We start from the raw sequence: 19,515 nt of genomic DNA on the forward strand, positions 1-19,515 counted from the left end.
TAAAAATACTTAATTGCTAAAAATGCTAACCGTTATCTGAGCCTTGAGTTGCATCTTTTCGCAATAGTAACATCAAAGAGCACTGATCACAGATAACCATGACAAATATAATATTAATGAAAAAGTTTGAAATATTTCGAGAATTACCAAAACGTGACACAGAGACATGAAGTGAGCAGATACTATTAGAAAAATGGCGCCGATAGACTTGCTCCACACAGGGCTGCCACAAACCTGCAATTTGTAAAAAACGCACTATGTGTGAAGCACAATAAAGTGAAGCAAAGCGCAGTAAAGCAAGGTATGCCTGTACTTTATAGTGCAGATTATTTTAATATACAGTTTAACATCTGGGTCAACAATCCTCTGATACAAGCAGGAAACTAAGATTTTTGCTATCTTCATCTATAGTGTGGGTTTAGTTTAGTTTATATCAAAGGCCAATTATTATTCTACTGTTGAGAACACATTTTGTTTTCATAATGGAAATATGATTCAAATTCTGAACGATTAGGTGGCGACTTGCTTCTGGAATACACCTATTTAATGAAGTGAGGAATCCCAACAGTATGTCGCCTTTTTTCTACTCAGATATTCACAGTGGAATCCCAGTTTTTCAGTAGTTCTGCATGTATCCTTTGCACAAGTCTTTTTCTAAAACTCTATAAAGCTGTCAACCCCACATTACAATGCTACTATATATAACGACTTTACATAAGAGAATAGAGGCCGGCCATTTTTAGAAAATGCAGGTGCCATGTAAGCCCCTTTCTGAAAGAAAGAACTTAGCTCAATTTCCTTTGAAGAACTGGAGACTTGAAACTGAAAACTTTATTAATGCCATTGTCTCCTTGTATCAGCAGGTTCCAGAGAGATTCCTGGAAGTTGCGCAGATCACATTACGGGAGTTTTTCAATGCCATTATCGCAGGCAAAGATGTTGATCCTTCCTGGAAGAAGGCTATATACAAGGTCATCTGCAAGCTGGATAGTGAAGTCCCTGAGATTTTCAAATCCCCAAACTGCCTACAAGAGCTGCTTCATGAGTAGAAATTTCAACAACTCTTTTCGAATGTATGAATAGTAGCAGTCCCCTTTGGATGTCCAAGTTATCCGTGTCTAGATTTTGATTTCATATATATGTGTATGGGAGGCATGGATGTGTTACAAAATCAGCTGGTAATCCCTCCTCATCATCTTTCTCTCATTTTCTTCTGTTTTCCATTGCAAGGGGATGGGTCTTTTCCTTCCGCCTTTAGTTTACTTTTGCCCAAGGCCCTTAACATTTGGAGACTTAAAATAGGGTTAATTTTCAGGGAAAAAGAATGTTGACGTGTGTAAAGTCTATATGAGCAAGGAAGGGCATTTTTAAAAGATGCTTCTGCTGGATTGATGGTTTATTGCGCATGGCGGTTGGCAGAGGGAGACCCGTGACACAGCACTACTCTGTAGTCAGTGATGTGTCTCTTGTTTTTACTGCTGAGAAGGTCAGAAAACTCAATGGAACCACTTGATAAACTTAAATATTTTGTTTGGTTTGAACTCAGTAAGTCGCTTTTTATCACACATTTAAAAATAATGCCAGTGGCAGATGAACAACTCACTTTTCACAAGTATCCCAAAAGGTCAAATTTTAAAAAGAAACATAATCACTAACCGTCAAGTCTTTCCTAAGAGAAATGGCAAACGCCACAAGCTAGTACCATTTTCTTTGGAGGCAAAGCAGTTTTGTACAAAACTGACTCTTTCAAAATGAGACTGGAAATTCATGTGATTTCTAGTCACCTCTCGAAATTTTGCAATAGGTTCTTCTTGGAAATAAGTAAGTATCTATCGTTCTTCATACAGAAAAACCCCTATAACGTGTTATCATTTTCTATTTATCTTGCTTCAGATACTAAAAGGCACATAAGTTTCAAATTTATTCTTTGCTCAACTTTGTTTATGTGGTTTAAAAGCATTATCATTTCTGTTTAATATTTAACACTTCTTTTTTCAAAAAACACTATTTTCTGAATTCCTTTCTATGGTAAGGAATAAAGGACATCCCAACTTGACCATAAAATTCCTGCCTACACTAGAAGTTTGTTAACAGCTGCTAGCTGACTCGATCTTCCCCTCCTGAGAGGAGTACATATGAGAATGACCTATTTTCCTATACATTTCCACTCTACCCTGATGGATATTCAAAGTGGTGACGGTCTAATTTTTAAGTGTTTCTTCATTTTAGGTACAGCGTTTTAAAGAAATTGATACAGTCTCTTCTAATTCAGAAGCTAGTAATTGACCAAAACGTGAAGAGTGTATAGAATAGGAGAGTTTGGGAGTTAACCCAAAAGACACAATTTCAGCACACATAAGAAAGCTAGCTGCTATTTCATGCTTTCTTCAATGGTTCTCCTCTTTTTTCTTTTTCTTTTTTTTTTTTCCAGTTTTTCAAAGGTGTACAAAGTCCCGTACTTGCTTTTAAAAAGCCGTATGGCGTTCACACTTGTTTTCTTAGATGGGTTTTGTGTGCAGATGCAGTAAGAATTCCTTTTTTATTCTAATAGTGTTTTCCAGAACCCTCCCTCCCCTTTGGTAACTTGATCTACATCTCCTAAAGTGACAAAGTAAAAAAAACAAAAAAACAAAAAAAAACTGGTATTTAGATCGTATACAACATAAATATCGTTTTTTCCTTGATTTTTATAAAAATTACATTTGACTTTGGAGACTGCAGTTTGACCCATGTAACTAGGTGACCCAATCGCTGTAATTTAACATCATTTATAAATTCTGCTGATGGACAGGAATGTATGAAGGCAATTATTGTCAGCACAAAGCCTTAAAACCTGCTGACTTTAAGTTAAACGGCGCGGTCCTGTGATGCCTGCGTCATTCAGGAGACGTGGCCTCTTGCGGTGTGGACAGAGTGCAGTGGCCCGGGCTGGAACACCCTGGGCCTCACTCTGCACCCACAGCCAAACACATCGCCCAGCTCGCAGGCTCCTACACAGACCCATGAGAGCCAATTTGTTCTTGTTCCGGCTTGTTTGGAAAAAAAAAAAAGTGTTTGGATAATCATCACATTGGAATAAAATGAAACCCCCCCCAAAAAAGAAAATCCAATCAGCACAAAGTAGGGAAGCAATCTCAACTTGTGGTCACACTCTTTCGCCTTGCTTCACGCCCAAGAGTATGACATTCATTGTTCACATCAGCACAGAACTGGGTCTTTGCTGTTCCCGTGTAATTCACATCACCATTGTGTTGCCATTTGCAAGGTAAAAGGCAAAACTGTAATGTCTTCACCTATAAAGATAGATTGCTAGTATCTTCCTGACCTGGGGCAAATTCAGTATTGATTCCTGAGGTATTTGAATTTTTAGTATTCTCCCCTACCTTTCTAATTGAAATAGACAAATTAAGCAAAAACGTGTGTTCACAACCAAATGTTGATGCACTTATCTACAATAATATCCTCTCAGTGTTCACTGAGGCATAGAAATTGTTTCAGAGTAGAAATTGCAGCGTGAGGAGAAACTCACCTCATTGTCCTGGAAACAGAACTCAATCGTTTTGCTTTTAGGTGATTCTTTTCTCTTTCACCATCATAAAATCTTGTGCCTCCCAGTGCATTGGAAAATGACAAACGCCTATCTCTCAAAACTCCTATTTAACAAGTTTTCTTTAAAACACCATCTTTCCAATCTTAGCTCAACTCTCACCAAGTAAAAATTGGCGACTTGGGAGAAAGTTCACTTTCTCTGGTGGGAGGGTGAAGGACTAGGGACAGTTTACATAGGGAAACAAAGTCTAAAGTCCATGTTGAAATACCACATTTCCACTTATTTTCTGCTAACCCTAAATTATTTTTGCATCTACACTTGAGGTTATAGTCTGTGCCTAGACCTAAATGCACCAGCGGGGGGATTTTTAAAAATCCTTCAAAATTCCAGTTTTTTCCCACAAGTACAATTGTTCTTGTGCCTTCTGTGGCTTTCGATTTCATCTTTTTGACTTTATTTCCAATTACTACAGCTGCAATAAACACTAGATTTTTTTTCTGGCTGTTTGACATAACGTTGATAGCTATGCATATTTTGTGTCTTTTTAAAACAAAGCAGGAGAATACGTTTTTGAAGAAGAGAATTTTTAGAACAGTTTGATACCGCAAATTATTTTTTCCTCAATTGTTTGAGCAGCATTCGAGTTTTGAAAATTCTTGTAGAAGCCAATTTTTTGTAACTGTGGTGCAAATCTTGTGTTTTCTTAGCCTAATGAAAAGTAGTATAGAAGCAATATTTCATACCATGTGCTATATATGTGTGTGCAGATGTGTGAACATAAAAACACATACACACATATACACACATGTAAAAATATACATATATATATGCGTGTGAAGTGGAAAGCTTACCTTTTCCTATCTAGATTTAAGGACCTGTTTTAGGCATTTGTTATGTTTTGTGAAAAGAATGTTCTATTTGCAACAACAAAACATTTAATTCTTACTGTATCTCTGGCTGTTTAATGAGGACATTTCACTTTAAATGGTAAAACAACGTGGAAGATGGTAGAATGTAGTAATTATTTAAGGAAATGTTCACCCACATATTCCTGAAGTTTGCTTTGTGCCTCCAAGTATTATTTCATTAAAGTGTTTTATGTTTGCAGAATCTTTGTTGCTGTGCTAGGGATGTGGGTGAATATCATTTTAAAAAATTTTAAAAACAACAAAAAAAAGCAAAACAAAAACACTAAAGCAAGAGGGGAACTTTTATAAAGCAATGTAAATATTTAACCTCATGGCTGTTGTTACGTAAGACATGAGATTTTAATAAATAACTACATTCTCACAACATCTGTTGAATTTATTAGGAACACTTCAGTGACTGTATAGACAGTTGAAAGCATTCTTGAAAATCCTGCTCTCTACTTTTAAAAGATAACAGTCTCTTTCATCAGATGTCAAGGGCAAGGGTAATGCAGTTTCTGTAAATTTATGAAATTTCTTTTCTATGTACATGAAGACATTTAGTACGTAACCTCCCTCCCCCCCCCCCACACACACATACATGCATACACATACAGGTTAATATTAAGTCATAAAGCGAAAGATCTGGGGGCTTTAAAAATAAGATGTCCCCCAGAAGCAATCATAAATTCATCAAAGAAAAAGTGGTTTACAGACTCCCCTGAAAGAAGCAGTGTACATGTGAGGACAGAGCAGAATCTCTTTGCCATGTATATTATAGAATCTTCATTGGTGTGAATAGTACAAATGTTTCGTTCTGGTACAAACTCTGTGTTTGCAAATTACAAGAAGCATTGTTTTCAAAAAGCTCCCCTTAAAAGAACGTAACTGGTTTCTGTGAGTAAAGCAGTTACTGTATTGCACTTACATGTGATGTTGAAGGAAATGCAGTTTTGTTTTCTGTAGATCTGTTGGTTGTAAACCATCCATAAGACTAAAGCTAAAATGCTCATATTCAGAGCTGGGATCAAAACTGGTATTTAACCTTTGCATCTTCTTATAATAATCATCCTTCTAAGAATATAACGGAATCTGGAAGCATCTGGACTTTGAGTCTTTTCAACTGAGCCCTCTCTCAAACCTGACACCCCCGAAAATGCACAGACATGAACAGAAAAGGCAAACAGACTGGCCCGCTTTTGTGAAAATGGCTTCATTCTTTATTTTTAAAATATTCAGATATTCTCCATAGGTGGGAAAAGCAGTTTAAAATTGTATATTACCACTTCAAAATTAGAATTAGAAAAGCAAATGTATTTGGGGTTGGTCTCAGCAATACCCAGAAAAATCAAAGGTCCTGGCTTCCCCCAATATTGTCCCAGCCATTTCTCATATGTATATAGTATAAACCGTGACAAAACACTGCCTTTATATTATTTAGCAATATGTTGTAAATAGCATTATTAAGCTCTTTTTTTTTGTAATAAAGACCCTTTGATTTGAATATAGTACAATAACTGAACTGATAAAGTCAATTTTTGATTTTTGTTTTTTAGCTAGAGGCAATTTCAATTGTGGATTTTTGTTGTTGTCTATTGTTCTGAAGACTTTGCATAATTTATTGGTTTAATTTATCCTAATTTATTTGATGAAGGTGTACAATTTTGTATTACCAAGGATGTACTGTAATATTAATTGATATGATAAAAAAACAATGAGACTCCCTGTCCATATTAAAAAGTAAATAAAAAGGTGCAGTAGACAATTGATTTTAAAGTAAAAGTAAAAAGTTTAGTTTGGCAGCTACTAAATTTTAAAACAGGAAAAAAAAAATAGTTGTGGGGGGAAGGGTGGGAAGGGGGTTTTTCTTTGTGTGTTTAAGCTTTTGTATACTCTCCAAACTTTTACCTTTTGCTTTGTACCACTTAAAGGATACAGTAGTCCAATTGCCTTGTGTGCCTTCCATCTTCTCTTAAACTGAATGTATGTGCAGTATATATGCAAGCTTGTGCAAAATAAAATATACATTACAAGCTCAGTGCCGTTTGATTTTTTTTTAAACGTGTGACATTTAATGTTTTGGACCTGTGTCCAGCTGTAGGACAGCAGGCTCGTTGTGACTGTAATATCAGTGATGGAGTTTTCCTTTCTCTCCCCACACTTGGCGCTTTATTTTATTTATTTATTTACTTTTGGCCACGCAGCTTGCAGGATCTTAGTTCCCCAACCAGGGATTGTTTGCCCTTGGCAGTGAAAGCACAGAGTCCTAACCACTGAACCGCCAGGGAATTCCCTGGAGTTTTCTTTTTATTGCAATTCTTAATTATGTTGATACAAACCTAGGATCGATGCATGCAACTCCTAGAAATGATCTTTTTTATTTCAGACGTTTGTAGTAAATGGCTAGATTTCTGTCTGAAACTCTTCTCCCAGATTTAACTTTAGCCCTCAAAATTTAAAAACAACAAACATTTTGGTTCAAAACAATGTTGTGAGCTAAATTCAGTTCAACGATTGCTAATGTCTCACGATTTGAAGAACAAGGAAAGATGTTCCCCAAAATCACAGAATGGTAAATATATTGTTTGAAATATGGGGAGTGAGAGCATGTATTGTTTCTACTTGGTTGAACTCAGAACTAAGTGCTAATGTAAATTCAAAACCTTTCTAAAGTGTTCCTTTAACATGACTGGCAGCGTGTTTCATACTAAGAACATTGGTTGTATGGCTTTTGAAATTTTTCTTTATCTCTTTTGCTTTGGTTTAAAATCATGTCTCCTTTATCTTCCAATCAGGAGCATGAAGAATCAGCAGAAATCATTGACCCTATTAAATGTCATTCGCAGCTGCACCTCCCTTTCCGTCTGCCATATTATTGTTCAGTGAGTCTTCATCTCTCAGATGGCTTCATTTGCTTTTCCCCTCAATGATGAAAACTTGGTATTTTGACCCTGTTGTCGTGAGGGTGCTTAGAACCAATGCAATCTCGAAACTATTAAGTGCTAACAGTACTTTTCCACTTTCAGCTCTTTTTCTATCAATGGCACAAACTTAAATTCCAGTCTTCCTAACTAAATTGTGCAAAAGAGCATGCCTGTGTCCCTCCAGGCCGAAATATTTATTCCCTGATTGGAGAAAAAAGGGAATTCCCCCCAACTCCCTTCTACCTGCTCTTGAAAGGGAGAAGGCATTTGTGGTAATGTAATGACTCCCATCTTCTGATACTTATTTAATACCAATCTGCTTTAAATCAGATTGGATAATCCAGGGAGAGACTAAATCACTAAGAAGTTACAGCAGGTGGTAATGTTTTCTGAGAGGAGGTTTATTTAAAATGTTAGCTTCAAATCATTGCTTTTGTGACTAATTATCTGACGGTACTAGTCCAGAATAATATATACCATCCTTCTTAACATTGATCTGAACTCTGATCACAAAACTTCTTCCACATATGTCTGTCTTGATGCCTGGCAGTACCCTTGCTATACTTGAAGGGATAAGTTTCACCAACTAATAGTAAAGAAAAGGTTAATTTTATTCATCGGTACCTCCATTTATCATCATAAATGATTTACACGTTTTTCTTAAAGACTAACAACTAAAGATCATCACATTTTTACAATTAATTTACTCACACATGCTAAGGTGAGGGATAGATGTCCCTGAATACAAGTCATAGGAAAACGTCAAATACTTACTGTGTGTTACCAACTTCTGGGGTCTATGAACACTCCCGAAGGCATAAAATACAAGGGAGGTATTTATAAAGGAAAAGAGCTCATACAATTTTAGAAAACAGCTGATATGATATCTAAGCAAAATGGTGAAAGATTACTAAAGAGAGAAATTGTGCCACACATGTCCCCCACGCCCCACAAGCAATAGAACCCTTTGGAGGGAGGGTCAATACTGCCGAGGAAAAAACCTAAGGGGTAACCTTTCTAACTAAAGGAAAATAAAGAGAGCACTGCCTTGGGTGTCAGAAGACCTTCCTCCAATCAATTCATTTCTAAAAACCTTTATGTGGCCTCCCTGGGACCCCAGGGCACGACACTTAACCCTTGAGTGTCCAGGAGACTCAAAAGAATTATAAAAGGCTAAAGGATTCTTAGAATCAGTGCAGCCACCATATTGACTTTCTCCGAAGGATTTCTACATGCCAAAAGAAAAAAAAAAAGTTTGTCAAGATGTTTTCGCTTCTCACAAGAAAGGGAATTTAAGTTGCAGGGCGAGACAAGGGCAAAATTCTGAAGTTGGCCAAGTGTGACTTTGGATCTTTTTCTCTCTGTTCATGATCTATCCTCCGTTCAGTAAGTGCCTCTGCCCCCTGCCAAGCATTTAATGCTCTCGTGTGGCCCCAGCCCTTCCTCTGTGCATGAGGACTGAGGCATCTACTAAAGGTAACATGAAGAAATCACTGACTTGGTGTGTTCCTCTTCCAGTGGTATAGGCATTAAAAAATACATGGTGCATTTTACGTTTTCATATTAGGGCCAAGGACGCCTGAGTGACTAGGGGCTGGAGGCCTTCCCCACCAAACACAAGGCCAGGCCCTTTGAGCCGTATCACTCATGGCTACACCTTGCCTGAATGCAGGGTCATCTGTCTCGGCACCCTTCCTCTCTCTCTGCAGGATTTGTTTCCTGCCCGTTTTCATAGAGTCCTTCCGAATGTCTCCAAAATCATTCAGAAGGAGGGACCCTTCTCCACCACTGGACATTGGTTTATTTTTCTGGTTAGACAGGAAAATAACTAGTGCTGAAGAAATTTTAAAGAGAATATAACTCAGTGACTTTTGTTCCCGAGATCTCTAGGGTAATGTGTATTATCTCAGGGGCCACCAAATTGGGACCTCTTTTAACCAAAGGAGCTTTATTTTTATATTGGGGTGCAATAAAATGTTCATTTTTAAAAAAGGGTGTTCCCTGTTTAAAATAACAATGATCTCACCAGGTATAATAGAACAAATCTCTAAGTATGAATGTGAGTATTAAATTCTATAAGTAAGTTCTGTCAAACTTTCATTTAAAGAAAGGAGTTCCACGAACTTACGGTTACCAGAGGGGAAGGGTGGGGAGGAGGGATAGATTGGGAATTTGGGATTGACATGTACACACTGCTGTATTTAAAATAGATAACCAACAAGGACCTACTGTATAGCACAGGGAACACTGCTCAGTATTCTGTAGTAACCTAAATGGGAAAAGAATTTGAAAAAGAATAGATACATGTATGTGTATAACTGAATCACTTCGCTGTACACATGAAACTAACACAACATTGTTAATCAACTATACTCCAATATAAAATAAAGATTTAAAAAATATATGCTTACTGATAAAGTCAATCAATGAAAAAACAAACAAAAAAACAAAATAATAAACGTGGGATCAACCCAATTTTCCACTTACAGATGACTTGATTAAAAAAATGTGGTATATACATACAATGGAATATTATTCAGCCTTAAAAAGGAAGAAAATTCTGACAGAAGTTGTAACATGGAAGCATCTTGAGGACATCATGCTAAGTGCAATAGGCCAGTCACAAAAAGACAAATGCTGTGTGATTCCACTTATATGAGGTTCTAAAAGCAGTCAAATTCAAAGAGTCAGAAAATAGGATGGTGGTTGCCAGGGGATAAGAGAAGGGAATGGGGAGCTATCGTTTAAGGGGTATGGGGTTTCAAATGGGGAAGATGAAAAAGTTCCAGAGATGGATAATGGTGATGTTTGCGGAACCATGTGAATGTACTTATTGCCACTGAATTGTACACTTAAGAATGGCTAAAAACATAACTTTTATTTTATGTATATTTTACAATATAACAATAAACATTTTTTTAAAAAGGTAAAACAAAATAGAGAAAGAAGTGCTCTGCTAAACAACAACACAATACTCATTAGGTAGAGTAAGAGATCTTTAAGGATGAATGTGAAAATTAAAATAGTACCTTCTATGAGTTCTAGCAAACCTTCAAATAAAAGAGATCATTTTTATACTATAGAAACAGCACAGAGCCTGCCTGACACGTGGGTTTTTTTTGCCGAATCACCATTAGTTCCCTTTCTTCTCCCCCAGCCGGTGGCTTTTGTCATCTTGCCGTATTGTTTCCAATTGTGATCTAAGAACTACACCCAGACCCATGGCAGCTTCCCAGGACATTCAAATATTGAAGAACACAGACGTTCTCCAGGAACTGAAAGTTTCTTCCCATGCCTCCTGTTTCCTGGGGCCCTTGCCCTCAGCCTCAGGCCTATAGCTGCTGTATGTAGCCCCACCTCCAGCCAGCCATGCTTGGGTAGGCCCCAGAATAGGAGTGGAGCAGCTTAGAAAGATTAAGGTGCCGCAACAAGCTGAAACAATCACAAGGGCTGCCTCTACCCTGGCAAAGGGGAGGGTATTATTTGCAAAGCCCCCTGATGGGTGGCCCAGGTGCTAGCTAGACAGGCTCAGGAGATAGTTTGGCAGCCACCCTGGAAAAAATGCCTGTGTCTCTGCAAATAAATCTGCCGGTGGAGAAAGCACTGGGTTTTCCCCAGTGCTTGTGCAAACAGTACTCTGTGCTTTGCTGGTATCGGAAATTCCTTGGTGTGAGCAACTCTAGACCATGAAAATCGGAGCTATGGATTTCTTGTCATTGTTGTTACCCTTGACCTGTTGGGAAATAATTTCAAAAATCAATAGTCCTATTTCCAATTATTCACAACATGAAAATTGTTGGTAACCAGAAGAAACATTTTCTCTAAATCCCTGTTCACTGCTCAGCAACTGACAGTGAGCAAGAGAGTCTTGCAGTCTGACACAGAGGAAGGTTAATGATCACGCGCCCAAGCATGGTGTGGGCATGTGCCTCTGAGTATGGGTATCTGCATTCTAGAAGAAATTATGAATAATATATAGATTACCAACTATTATTTCTATCTTTTCCCCACTCAATATCCAAGAATTTGTAGAATCAACATTATGGTTAGATATGTGAAAAATCTCAGTGCAATGGATGCATCTCTAAGCAAAATGAAGGTATCAAAATTTACACTAGAAGTAAAAAGTTTTAATAGAACCGAGATCCTAAAAGAAATTGAAAAAGCTGTCCAAGAAACAATACAAAAACAAATATAATCTCCTCTCCTCCAAAGGCATCCGGCCTCATAGGTTTATGGGTGAATTTTATTCAATATTTAAAAATATTGGATAAACAGTTCAGACACCTACATCTATACATATATATATATATCTCCCAATTTTTTTATGAAGTTCACACTTATTAATACAATTGCAAAACTCCTAAGTAAATTCCAATCCACTAGTAGAGTAAAAATAAAATACTATACTATACTATAAACAAGCAGGGCTTGTAATGAAACTGAGATGAAGGAAGACCCAGATTTACTGATTTTCTGGGTGAAAAGCAGGAAAAAGTTTATTGATATGCTGATTTGTTTTTTCTACCTTCTAATGACAATGGAGACAAATATATCTTATTGGGGCTGTCAGCTAATTTTTTCTTTTATTAGGGCCAAGTAGCCTTTGCTCTTTCAGCCACTTCAGTTTGCCAGGTTGCCTAATTCAGAGGCCGTGTCTCATTTTAATATGTCTTTTTGGAACTCCGAGTCTTTAAAAGAGTCAGATTCATCTAGTAGAGCTGTAAGGATTTCCCTCAATAATTTTTTTTAAAAAGAATTTAAAAAAGGAAAAGAAATCCAGAAAAGTAATGCTAATTAAAGATAGGCTATTTCTTCTACATAAAAGGAATCATGACTTTTTCATTTTCTGGAATATTGACCTAAAATTAGAGCCTATTTGTTTATAGTATGAGAGGAAAGGATAAGATACCAGGCTCTAAAGAAGTATTGACTTGGCCAGCACTGACCCCAGGCCATCTGGTGAAGCTTATGAGAGTTTCCATTGCTCAGAACTTTGGAGAGGGATGTGGCAATATACTTAATTTTTTTAAACGTGCATGTTTTTGCCTCATCAGCTCCACATCTAGCAATCAACCTTATGGAAATAACTGAGTACATAAGCAGACAGGAATCACAAAAGCACATATTCGGTTAGGTTAAAATGTGTGATTTTCTTTTTTTCTATAACTCAACTTAATCTCTTCCTCAAGCTCCTTTTTTGTCTGATGGTAGAAAATAATCTAGTCACTTTCAGATGTGCTCAACCTTTTCAGACGAAGTTCCATCCCTTTCTGCTGCTTTCCCTTAGGATGGCATCTACACTCTTGGGTATTAGCAAGGAGAAGGAGGCTTCTGGTTCTTGGCTGGTGTTTAATAGTGCCAGGTCCTCTGATCCTTGAGCAAGGAGCCCTGAGACTTCTGATTCCAAGGTGTCATCAGGCCACCAGCCTTTGTTTGCTAACATGGCTATTACTGCATTGAGCTTCCGGCCCGCAGGGTTCATACCACTTTCCACGAAGGCATCTTCAGGCCTTCACTGGCTCACTTTCTTCCCCCTTATATTTCCGTCAGGGCTCTGGACACAGGGATGTTGGACTCTTTTCTCAAGTCACTCTGAGGTCTATGCTCTCTGCCCCTGGCACTCATAAAGTCTGTAGGTACCCTATGGAGCCACACTACGTTGGCCCATGGCATTTCTGCATGGCTACTATATTCTAGGTGCCAGGCAGCACATAGATACAAATCCCTTCTTCTTTACTCCAAACGTACTTGGCTGCTCTGTCACCTCCACCCAAACCCCAGGCTCAGCCCAGGACAGAAGGTGCAGGGCCCCTTTGTAGGGAAAGGGTCTGATTAAGTGCCTCTTGTCTTAGCCATTTTGTCCCCTAGACTAGGAAAACTTCTTCCAACCAGTGAAGGTGGGCCAGGCTGGCTTCTCACCTGTTATCACTCTGTTCTTTGTTGAGGATGAGGCTTTACGCCTTGATTCCTTTGACTTAATTTTTGAGACTAAAAACACTCTTTTCTATCACAAAAAAGTTAGGCTCTGGCAAATTAAAAGCCTTAACTTTCAAGACTATTGTCTCAACACTGAGTTTTAAGACTCTATTTTAAAATTCAAAAGTCAAAACCTTGATTCTTTGTTCTCTGCATTTGCTCCATGAGTCCCTTCTAGAAGCAGTGCTTGCCCGTGACTGAATGAGGACAAGTCACAGATACTGGTTTGCAGCTGGGAGGACCTCAGTTAATATGTCTAAATTTTATGTGACACGTTCAGAAATGCGCATTGCAGGATTGTATGTAATAATAGAAAATGGTAGACAAACTAAATATCCATCACAAGCTGAATTGTTAAAGTGAATTGTGTTACTTTATGCCTCTTGAAGCTGAACTTAACTTGGGTAGAACTGACCCCAAGAATAACCATTTCCCTAATATGTCATCACAGCCACACAAAAATTGTATCTGGCTTCTCCAAAGCTTTATTTGTGCTTTCAGTGGTAAGATTTGTATTTTGATTCCATGGCCTATGGAATATTACACAGCCACGGAAAATCTGAGGATGAGCGATAGCTATGTAGTGAAATGGAAAGTTTCCACAATACGTTCTTGAGTTTTACAAGTAAATGTAAGAATATGTCATATAACATGACTCCACTTTGGTGTTGTTTTTCAGCTGATGTATCTATCTATATCTACAAAGTTCACGCACGCTTGTGTACAGGCACACACACACACGTGTGTGCACACACACACATACACGCACCACCACCATAGTAAATGCTACTTTTGAGGAGTAGAAATGGGCAAGGAAGCGTTTAGGTGAGGGGGTAATTGTCACATTTACTTTATAGATTTCTGTAATGTTGGAGTTTCTTTTTTAGTGAGAAAGCACAACTTTTGTTTGTAAGGGGCCTACATACCAAGACAAAAGCAAAGAGGGAAAGTGCACCCTTCACCTCAGAGGGGAATCAAGGTCCTGCCCCGGATGGATGCATCCCCTGTCTTGTCTTGCTCTCCAGTGGGCAGTCTGCACTACCCAGCTGGCCTCAGGCGTCACGGACTCCTGAAGAAAGTAGGAGGCACAGAGCCTGATGGACCTGCCTCGGAAGCTTAATCCATGACTTGTTAGGCTTTTAGTCTTTTTGAATCACCATTCTTTCTTTCACAAAATAACACCTACCTCTCAAACTGAGGAGTAAATGAGATGTGTTGTGTGAAGTGCCTGGTATGGAATGTGCTCCTAAACAGTAGGAGGAGGAGAAATTCAGGTAGGAAGACGTACTGATAACCCTGGGAGCCATGATTGTCCCCACAGGGCGGTTATTGACACGGTAATGCACCATTGGTGGCCTATTCCTCTTTCTTTTTTTCCCTCAACTTAGCAGCCCAGATCCACCCTAATTGAGCATCTGGAAAAGGAAACAAGCAGGGTACACACACAGGAGTGAGCTCTGCACTGTCCTCAAAACTAGCTCTCTCCAGGTGGTGTGTAGGTGTGGGTGTTATAGATGGGAGGGAGGCGTCAAATACACCCAAAGCATATGCTGTGTTTTGCTTGGGTCAGTGTGATAATGGGTTTGCAGTTCCCCACCACGTATGAGGAAGAAGTAAGGAAAGAGACAGGGGAACTTTATTTAGGAAGACCAGAGTTTAGGGTGAGTGATCAGAAAAGATATTAACTGGGGCTTCCCTGGTGGCGCAGTGGTTGAGAGTCCGCCTGCCGATGCAGGGGATATGGGTTCGTGCCCCGGTCCGGGAACGCGGAGCGGCTGGGCCCGTGAGCCATGGGCGCTGAGCCTGCGCGTCCGGAGCCTATGCTCCGCAACGGGAGAGGCCACAACAGTGAGAGGCCCGTGTACCGCAAAAAAAAAAAAAAAAAAAGAAAAGATATTAACTTATGAAACAGACGGCACAAAATCATACTATAAGTCTGGGTACAGGGTAAGACAGGGCAACAGAGAGGATGGTAAACAATGCCCATTCAGACGTCAAAACTTGCTCTGGACTTAGTGAGATGTGATGCTTACACTTCCAGGAAATGGAGACTAGGGCAGAGCGTGTATGGAGGCAGAGCTGGAAGGCAGAGGAAATACAAGCCACCCACATCCCCACCTGCCCTGACCTCTCACCCTAAAGCCTCAGGAAAGGGAAAATCAATAGGCTCCCGAAGTGCAGGAGCCCGGGGTCTAGGGCTGGAATCTGACCCATGCAGAGTGTTTACTGATCTAAAGACGGATAGGTTCAAATGAGCTCATCTTTATCTTGAGAGGAAATTAGGGAGCCCAGACCCAGACAAAGCCACATTTTATTCAATGAAAATTTAACACCACCAGCACCACTGCCGCCACCACCTCTTACCCCACAATGTACACAATATCACACAACACATCTACCCTAGTAACCTCATTTCTGAAGTTCAGTTCTGGAAGATCAACAAATAGGGAACTATGAGCTTACAGAAAACCAAAAGAGTGATTCCAGAATATTTTACTTTCACCCTTCTTGCTGATCTGTATCCTCTTTTTCCCCCCACAGTTGGCAAATATTGACTAAGTTCAAGGGCAGTGGTAGAAGGTCTAACTTCAGAGTTAGCATGAGGTGAAATACTTAAGATGGTGCAATCCTGTCCTAATGAAGAGCATATCAGATCCCAAGTTTGGTTATGGACAGTTCTTGTCCCCTGCCCCAGTTGATATTTGTTTTATCAAGTCAGAGACTATTTTTGTCATCATTGTTAATCTCCCTCTTGCCAGATCTGTTTTGGCCGAGGGCATGCACTTGAGGTATGTTAGAAGAATGGAGTGCAGTATTGTGGGAAAGAATTATCACTAATTCTGTCTGCCTACAGCTTCCTCAGCCCTGTTCATCTGATCTTAACACACTAAGCAAACTTGTAGATGGAAAGTCCTACAAGTCCATGACCTGGTTCCAAGAAGTAGACTTTTTTTTTTTTTTTTTTCCGGTACGCGGGCCTCTCACTGTTCTGGCCTCTCCCGCTGCGGAGCACAGGCTCAGACACGCAGGCTCAGTGGCCATGGCTCACGGGCCCAGCCGCTCCGTGGCATGTGGGATCTTCCCGGACCGGGGCACGAACCCGTGTCCCCTGCATCGGCAGGCAGACTCTCAACCACTGCGCCACCAGGGAAGCCCTAAGAAGTAGATTTTGAAGCTGAAAGAGCAAGAGAGCAGCATTCCCATGATGACTTTAGGTCCTCATTCTGTTGGAAATTTTTTGATTTGCCCATGGGGAGAGCTTGATAGAATATTTTGCCAATAAAGAAACACACTGCTAAATGGAAAGCTCCAACTCATTTAAACTCCTCTTTGGCTTCAATATTACACAAATCTTGTCTTAAGAATTCCTGGAGACGTGGCCTAAGTCTAGTAGTTCTAACTGGAACTGAGAATGAACTGGCACTTCTGACCCATGGGTTTTGGAGTTAGATAGACCCTGGCTCAAATCTTAATTTCTCTGAGCCTCAGTTTCTTCCTATGTGAAAATAATCATAACAGTGCTCTCCCTGCAAGATAGCCATGAGGATTAAATGTGGTATTATATTTGAAAGCATTTAACACAGTGCCTGTTGCTTAAAATGGGATTAATACATTTTAGTCTCCTTCCTTCCGCTCAGCTCCTCCAGCTGCTGGTGTATCCCCTTTCTCTGCTGCATACATTTGACATAGTGGAATCAGGCCAATGACACTTGAGGGGATACCATCCTGATAAGAATGAATAGAGAAAAGGAAAGGTTAAACAATGTTCAGAACAGCAATGTTCACTTTTAAATGATCTGAGTGTAAACTGAGTGAGTTCCACTGACATTTTGAAAGAATGCAAATATATAAGTAAACTTGTAGTTGTGCTTTCTAGACCTGGACACTGCCAACAAAAAAATCTCCATGTGGAGACCTTTGGGGAGATTTTTAATCTACACACCATAGAGGCCATTGTATTCTGTTGATATTATTAATGATGTAACTTGGTTACCGAGTAAATGAAATGATAAATCTCCTGGATAGTTTGTTCCAAGGAGAGGTAATATTCTTTCAGACTCATACAGCCTTAGCTGCTATGTTCTACCTAGAGTTCCAACACTATCTCTTGTTTGAAGTTATCACATGTAAAAATTGTAGTAGATTATGTAACCCTTGGCTACTTCCTCTCCTAGCATTCTTGGAATGGCTGGAATCCACCAAACTATATCCTCTTTTTGGGCCTCCCGAGTTCCCCCAGGTGTCTCAAAGCAAACTTGCCTCCTACCCTTTAGATAAATAGCTATATGCAAAGTAGATGGTCAAATGTGTATTTTGTATAAGCCAGTCTTCAAAGGTTCTGACAGCAATAATGACTTCCATATGCAATACAATCAATTCTCCAATGTACACAATCCGGCCAGAGGGAAGATTGATATGAACAATTGAGCATTGAAAACGTATTTATGTTTGATTCTGGAGTGATAACCCATCAGCCTTGAGAGGAAGTCACACAGTAACCCCTGAATCCGGCCTCTGTTTCTCCACTTTTGGTAATTCCCAATATCACCAGAGCTAGACTGGAGGAAGGAATGGGAAGAGACCATAGAGGACACTCAATAAATATGTGGCCAATTAGCATATATTTCAATTTATTTTTCTATATGTTAAACAATCAACAGCTAGAACAAAAAAATGGAAATAAAGTAACACTAAACCTATAAAATATAAGGAATAAGGCTAAAAATGGTACTGTAAAGACATAAAGAAGACCTAAAAAAATTCAGTCAGATAATAATGATAGCAGTAATAATGATGATAACAGTAACTAACATTTATTATGTTCTTATAATGTGGCAGGAATTATCTACATGATTTCTTTAATCTCAGAAATTTTATGAGGTATTTATACTATTATCCTCATTTATAAAAAAAGGAAACTGGGGCACATAAAGGTAAGGTAACTTTTTGAATAGAAAGATCCAAATTCATAAATTTTTATTTTGTCTAATTTGCTCAATAACTTTATAAATTAATGCAATCAATTTACTCTATAAGCTAATGCAGTCCCAATTAAATTTAGAGGACTGTTAATGGAACTTGATAAACAATTTTAAAGTTCACCTAAAAAAGGAAATGCTAGCAAAACAGAAAGCCGAGAAAGTGTCGAAAAATAATAAAAAAAAATTAATTTTAAAAACTATTAAAATTATATTAAGGTTTAGTACGGTTGTTAGATACACTCAAGGACTTACCACAGAGCCAAGGACATAGAGGACAGTCAAAAATATTTCGAAAAGTAATGCATATTTCTACCTATCTTTTCTATGGCTTGCCCCAATAGATAAAGAAACAAAATTTAAAGTTACTGTAATTAAATACTATGTTATTAACACCAGGATTGAAAACAATGGTTTAAGAAAGCAGATTAGAAAACCCTGAAACAGATATATAGGAAACATAGGAATTTGGTCTCTAGTAAAGATTACTTTCAATCAGGAGGAAAAAATAAACTATTCAACAAATAGCATTGGGATAATTTGCTAATGATATGGATAAAACAAAGTTAGATTCCCATCTCACAACATATGTAAAAATAAATTATTGATAGACAAAAGTTTGAAAATATATATTCACACACATAGGCATGTGCACAAACACATGTACACACACACATAACACATGCATGAACATTCTGGAAAACTAATTTTACCATCTTACAGTTTGGAAGATATTTTAAGCAACACAAAACCCAGAAGCCATAAAAAAGTAAAATAAAAGATATGGCTACATAAAAAGCACATATATATATACGTACATATATATGTATGTATGTATATATATATATATCACTCAGCCATAAAAAAGAATAAAATTTTGCCATTTGCAGCAACATGGAAGGACTTGGAGGGCATTATGTGAAGTGAAATAAGTCAGACAGAGAAAGACACATACTGTATGATATCATATGTAGAATCTAAAAAATACAACAAACTAGTGAATATAACAAAAAAAGAAGCAGACTCACAGATACGGAGAACAAACTAGTGGTTACCAGCAGTGAGAGAGAAGGGGGAGGGGCAATAAAGGGACAGGGGATTAAAAAAAGGGGTCATTATGCGTTTATATGAAATCATGTATGTGAAACTTTTGAAAATTGTAGAATTTAAAGACT

General features: G+C 38.5%; 1 protein-coding gene across 17 annotated transcripts in view; it reads left to right on the forward strand.

Moving 5' to 3' along the window:
- Positions 1–4,845, forward strand: part of PROX1 (prospero homeobox 1) — a 57,243-nt gene extending 52,398 nt beyond the window's left edge. For 15 of the 17 annotated variants that reach the window (XM_082833233.1, XM_082833228.1, XM_082833230.1 and 12 more), the window contains one exon: positions 861–4,845. In XM_082833233.1, coding sequence (XP_082689359.1) covers positions 861–1,049 — 189 coding nt within the window. In that variant the 3' untranslated portion in view covers positions 1,050–4,845. The remainder of the gene's footprint in view (positions 1–860) is intronic. The other 2 variants (XR_014325985.1, XM_082833235.1) reach the window with 2 other exon arrangements.
- The last annotated feature ends 14,670 nt before the right edge of the window (positions 4,846–19,515 follow it).

The sequence above is a fragment of the Leucopleurus acutus genome (assembly GCF_964270905.1).
Source record: "Leucopleurus acutus genome assembly, chromosome: 2".
Taxonomy (NCBI): Eukaryota; Metazoa; Chordata; class Mammalia; order Artiodactyla; family Delphinidae; genus Leucopleurus; species Leucopleurus acutus.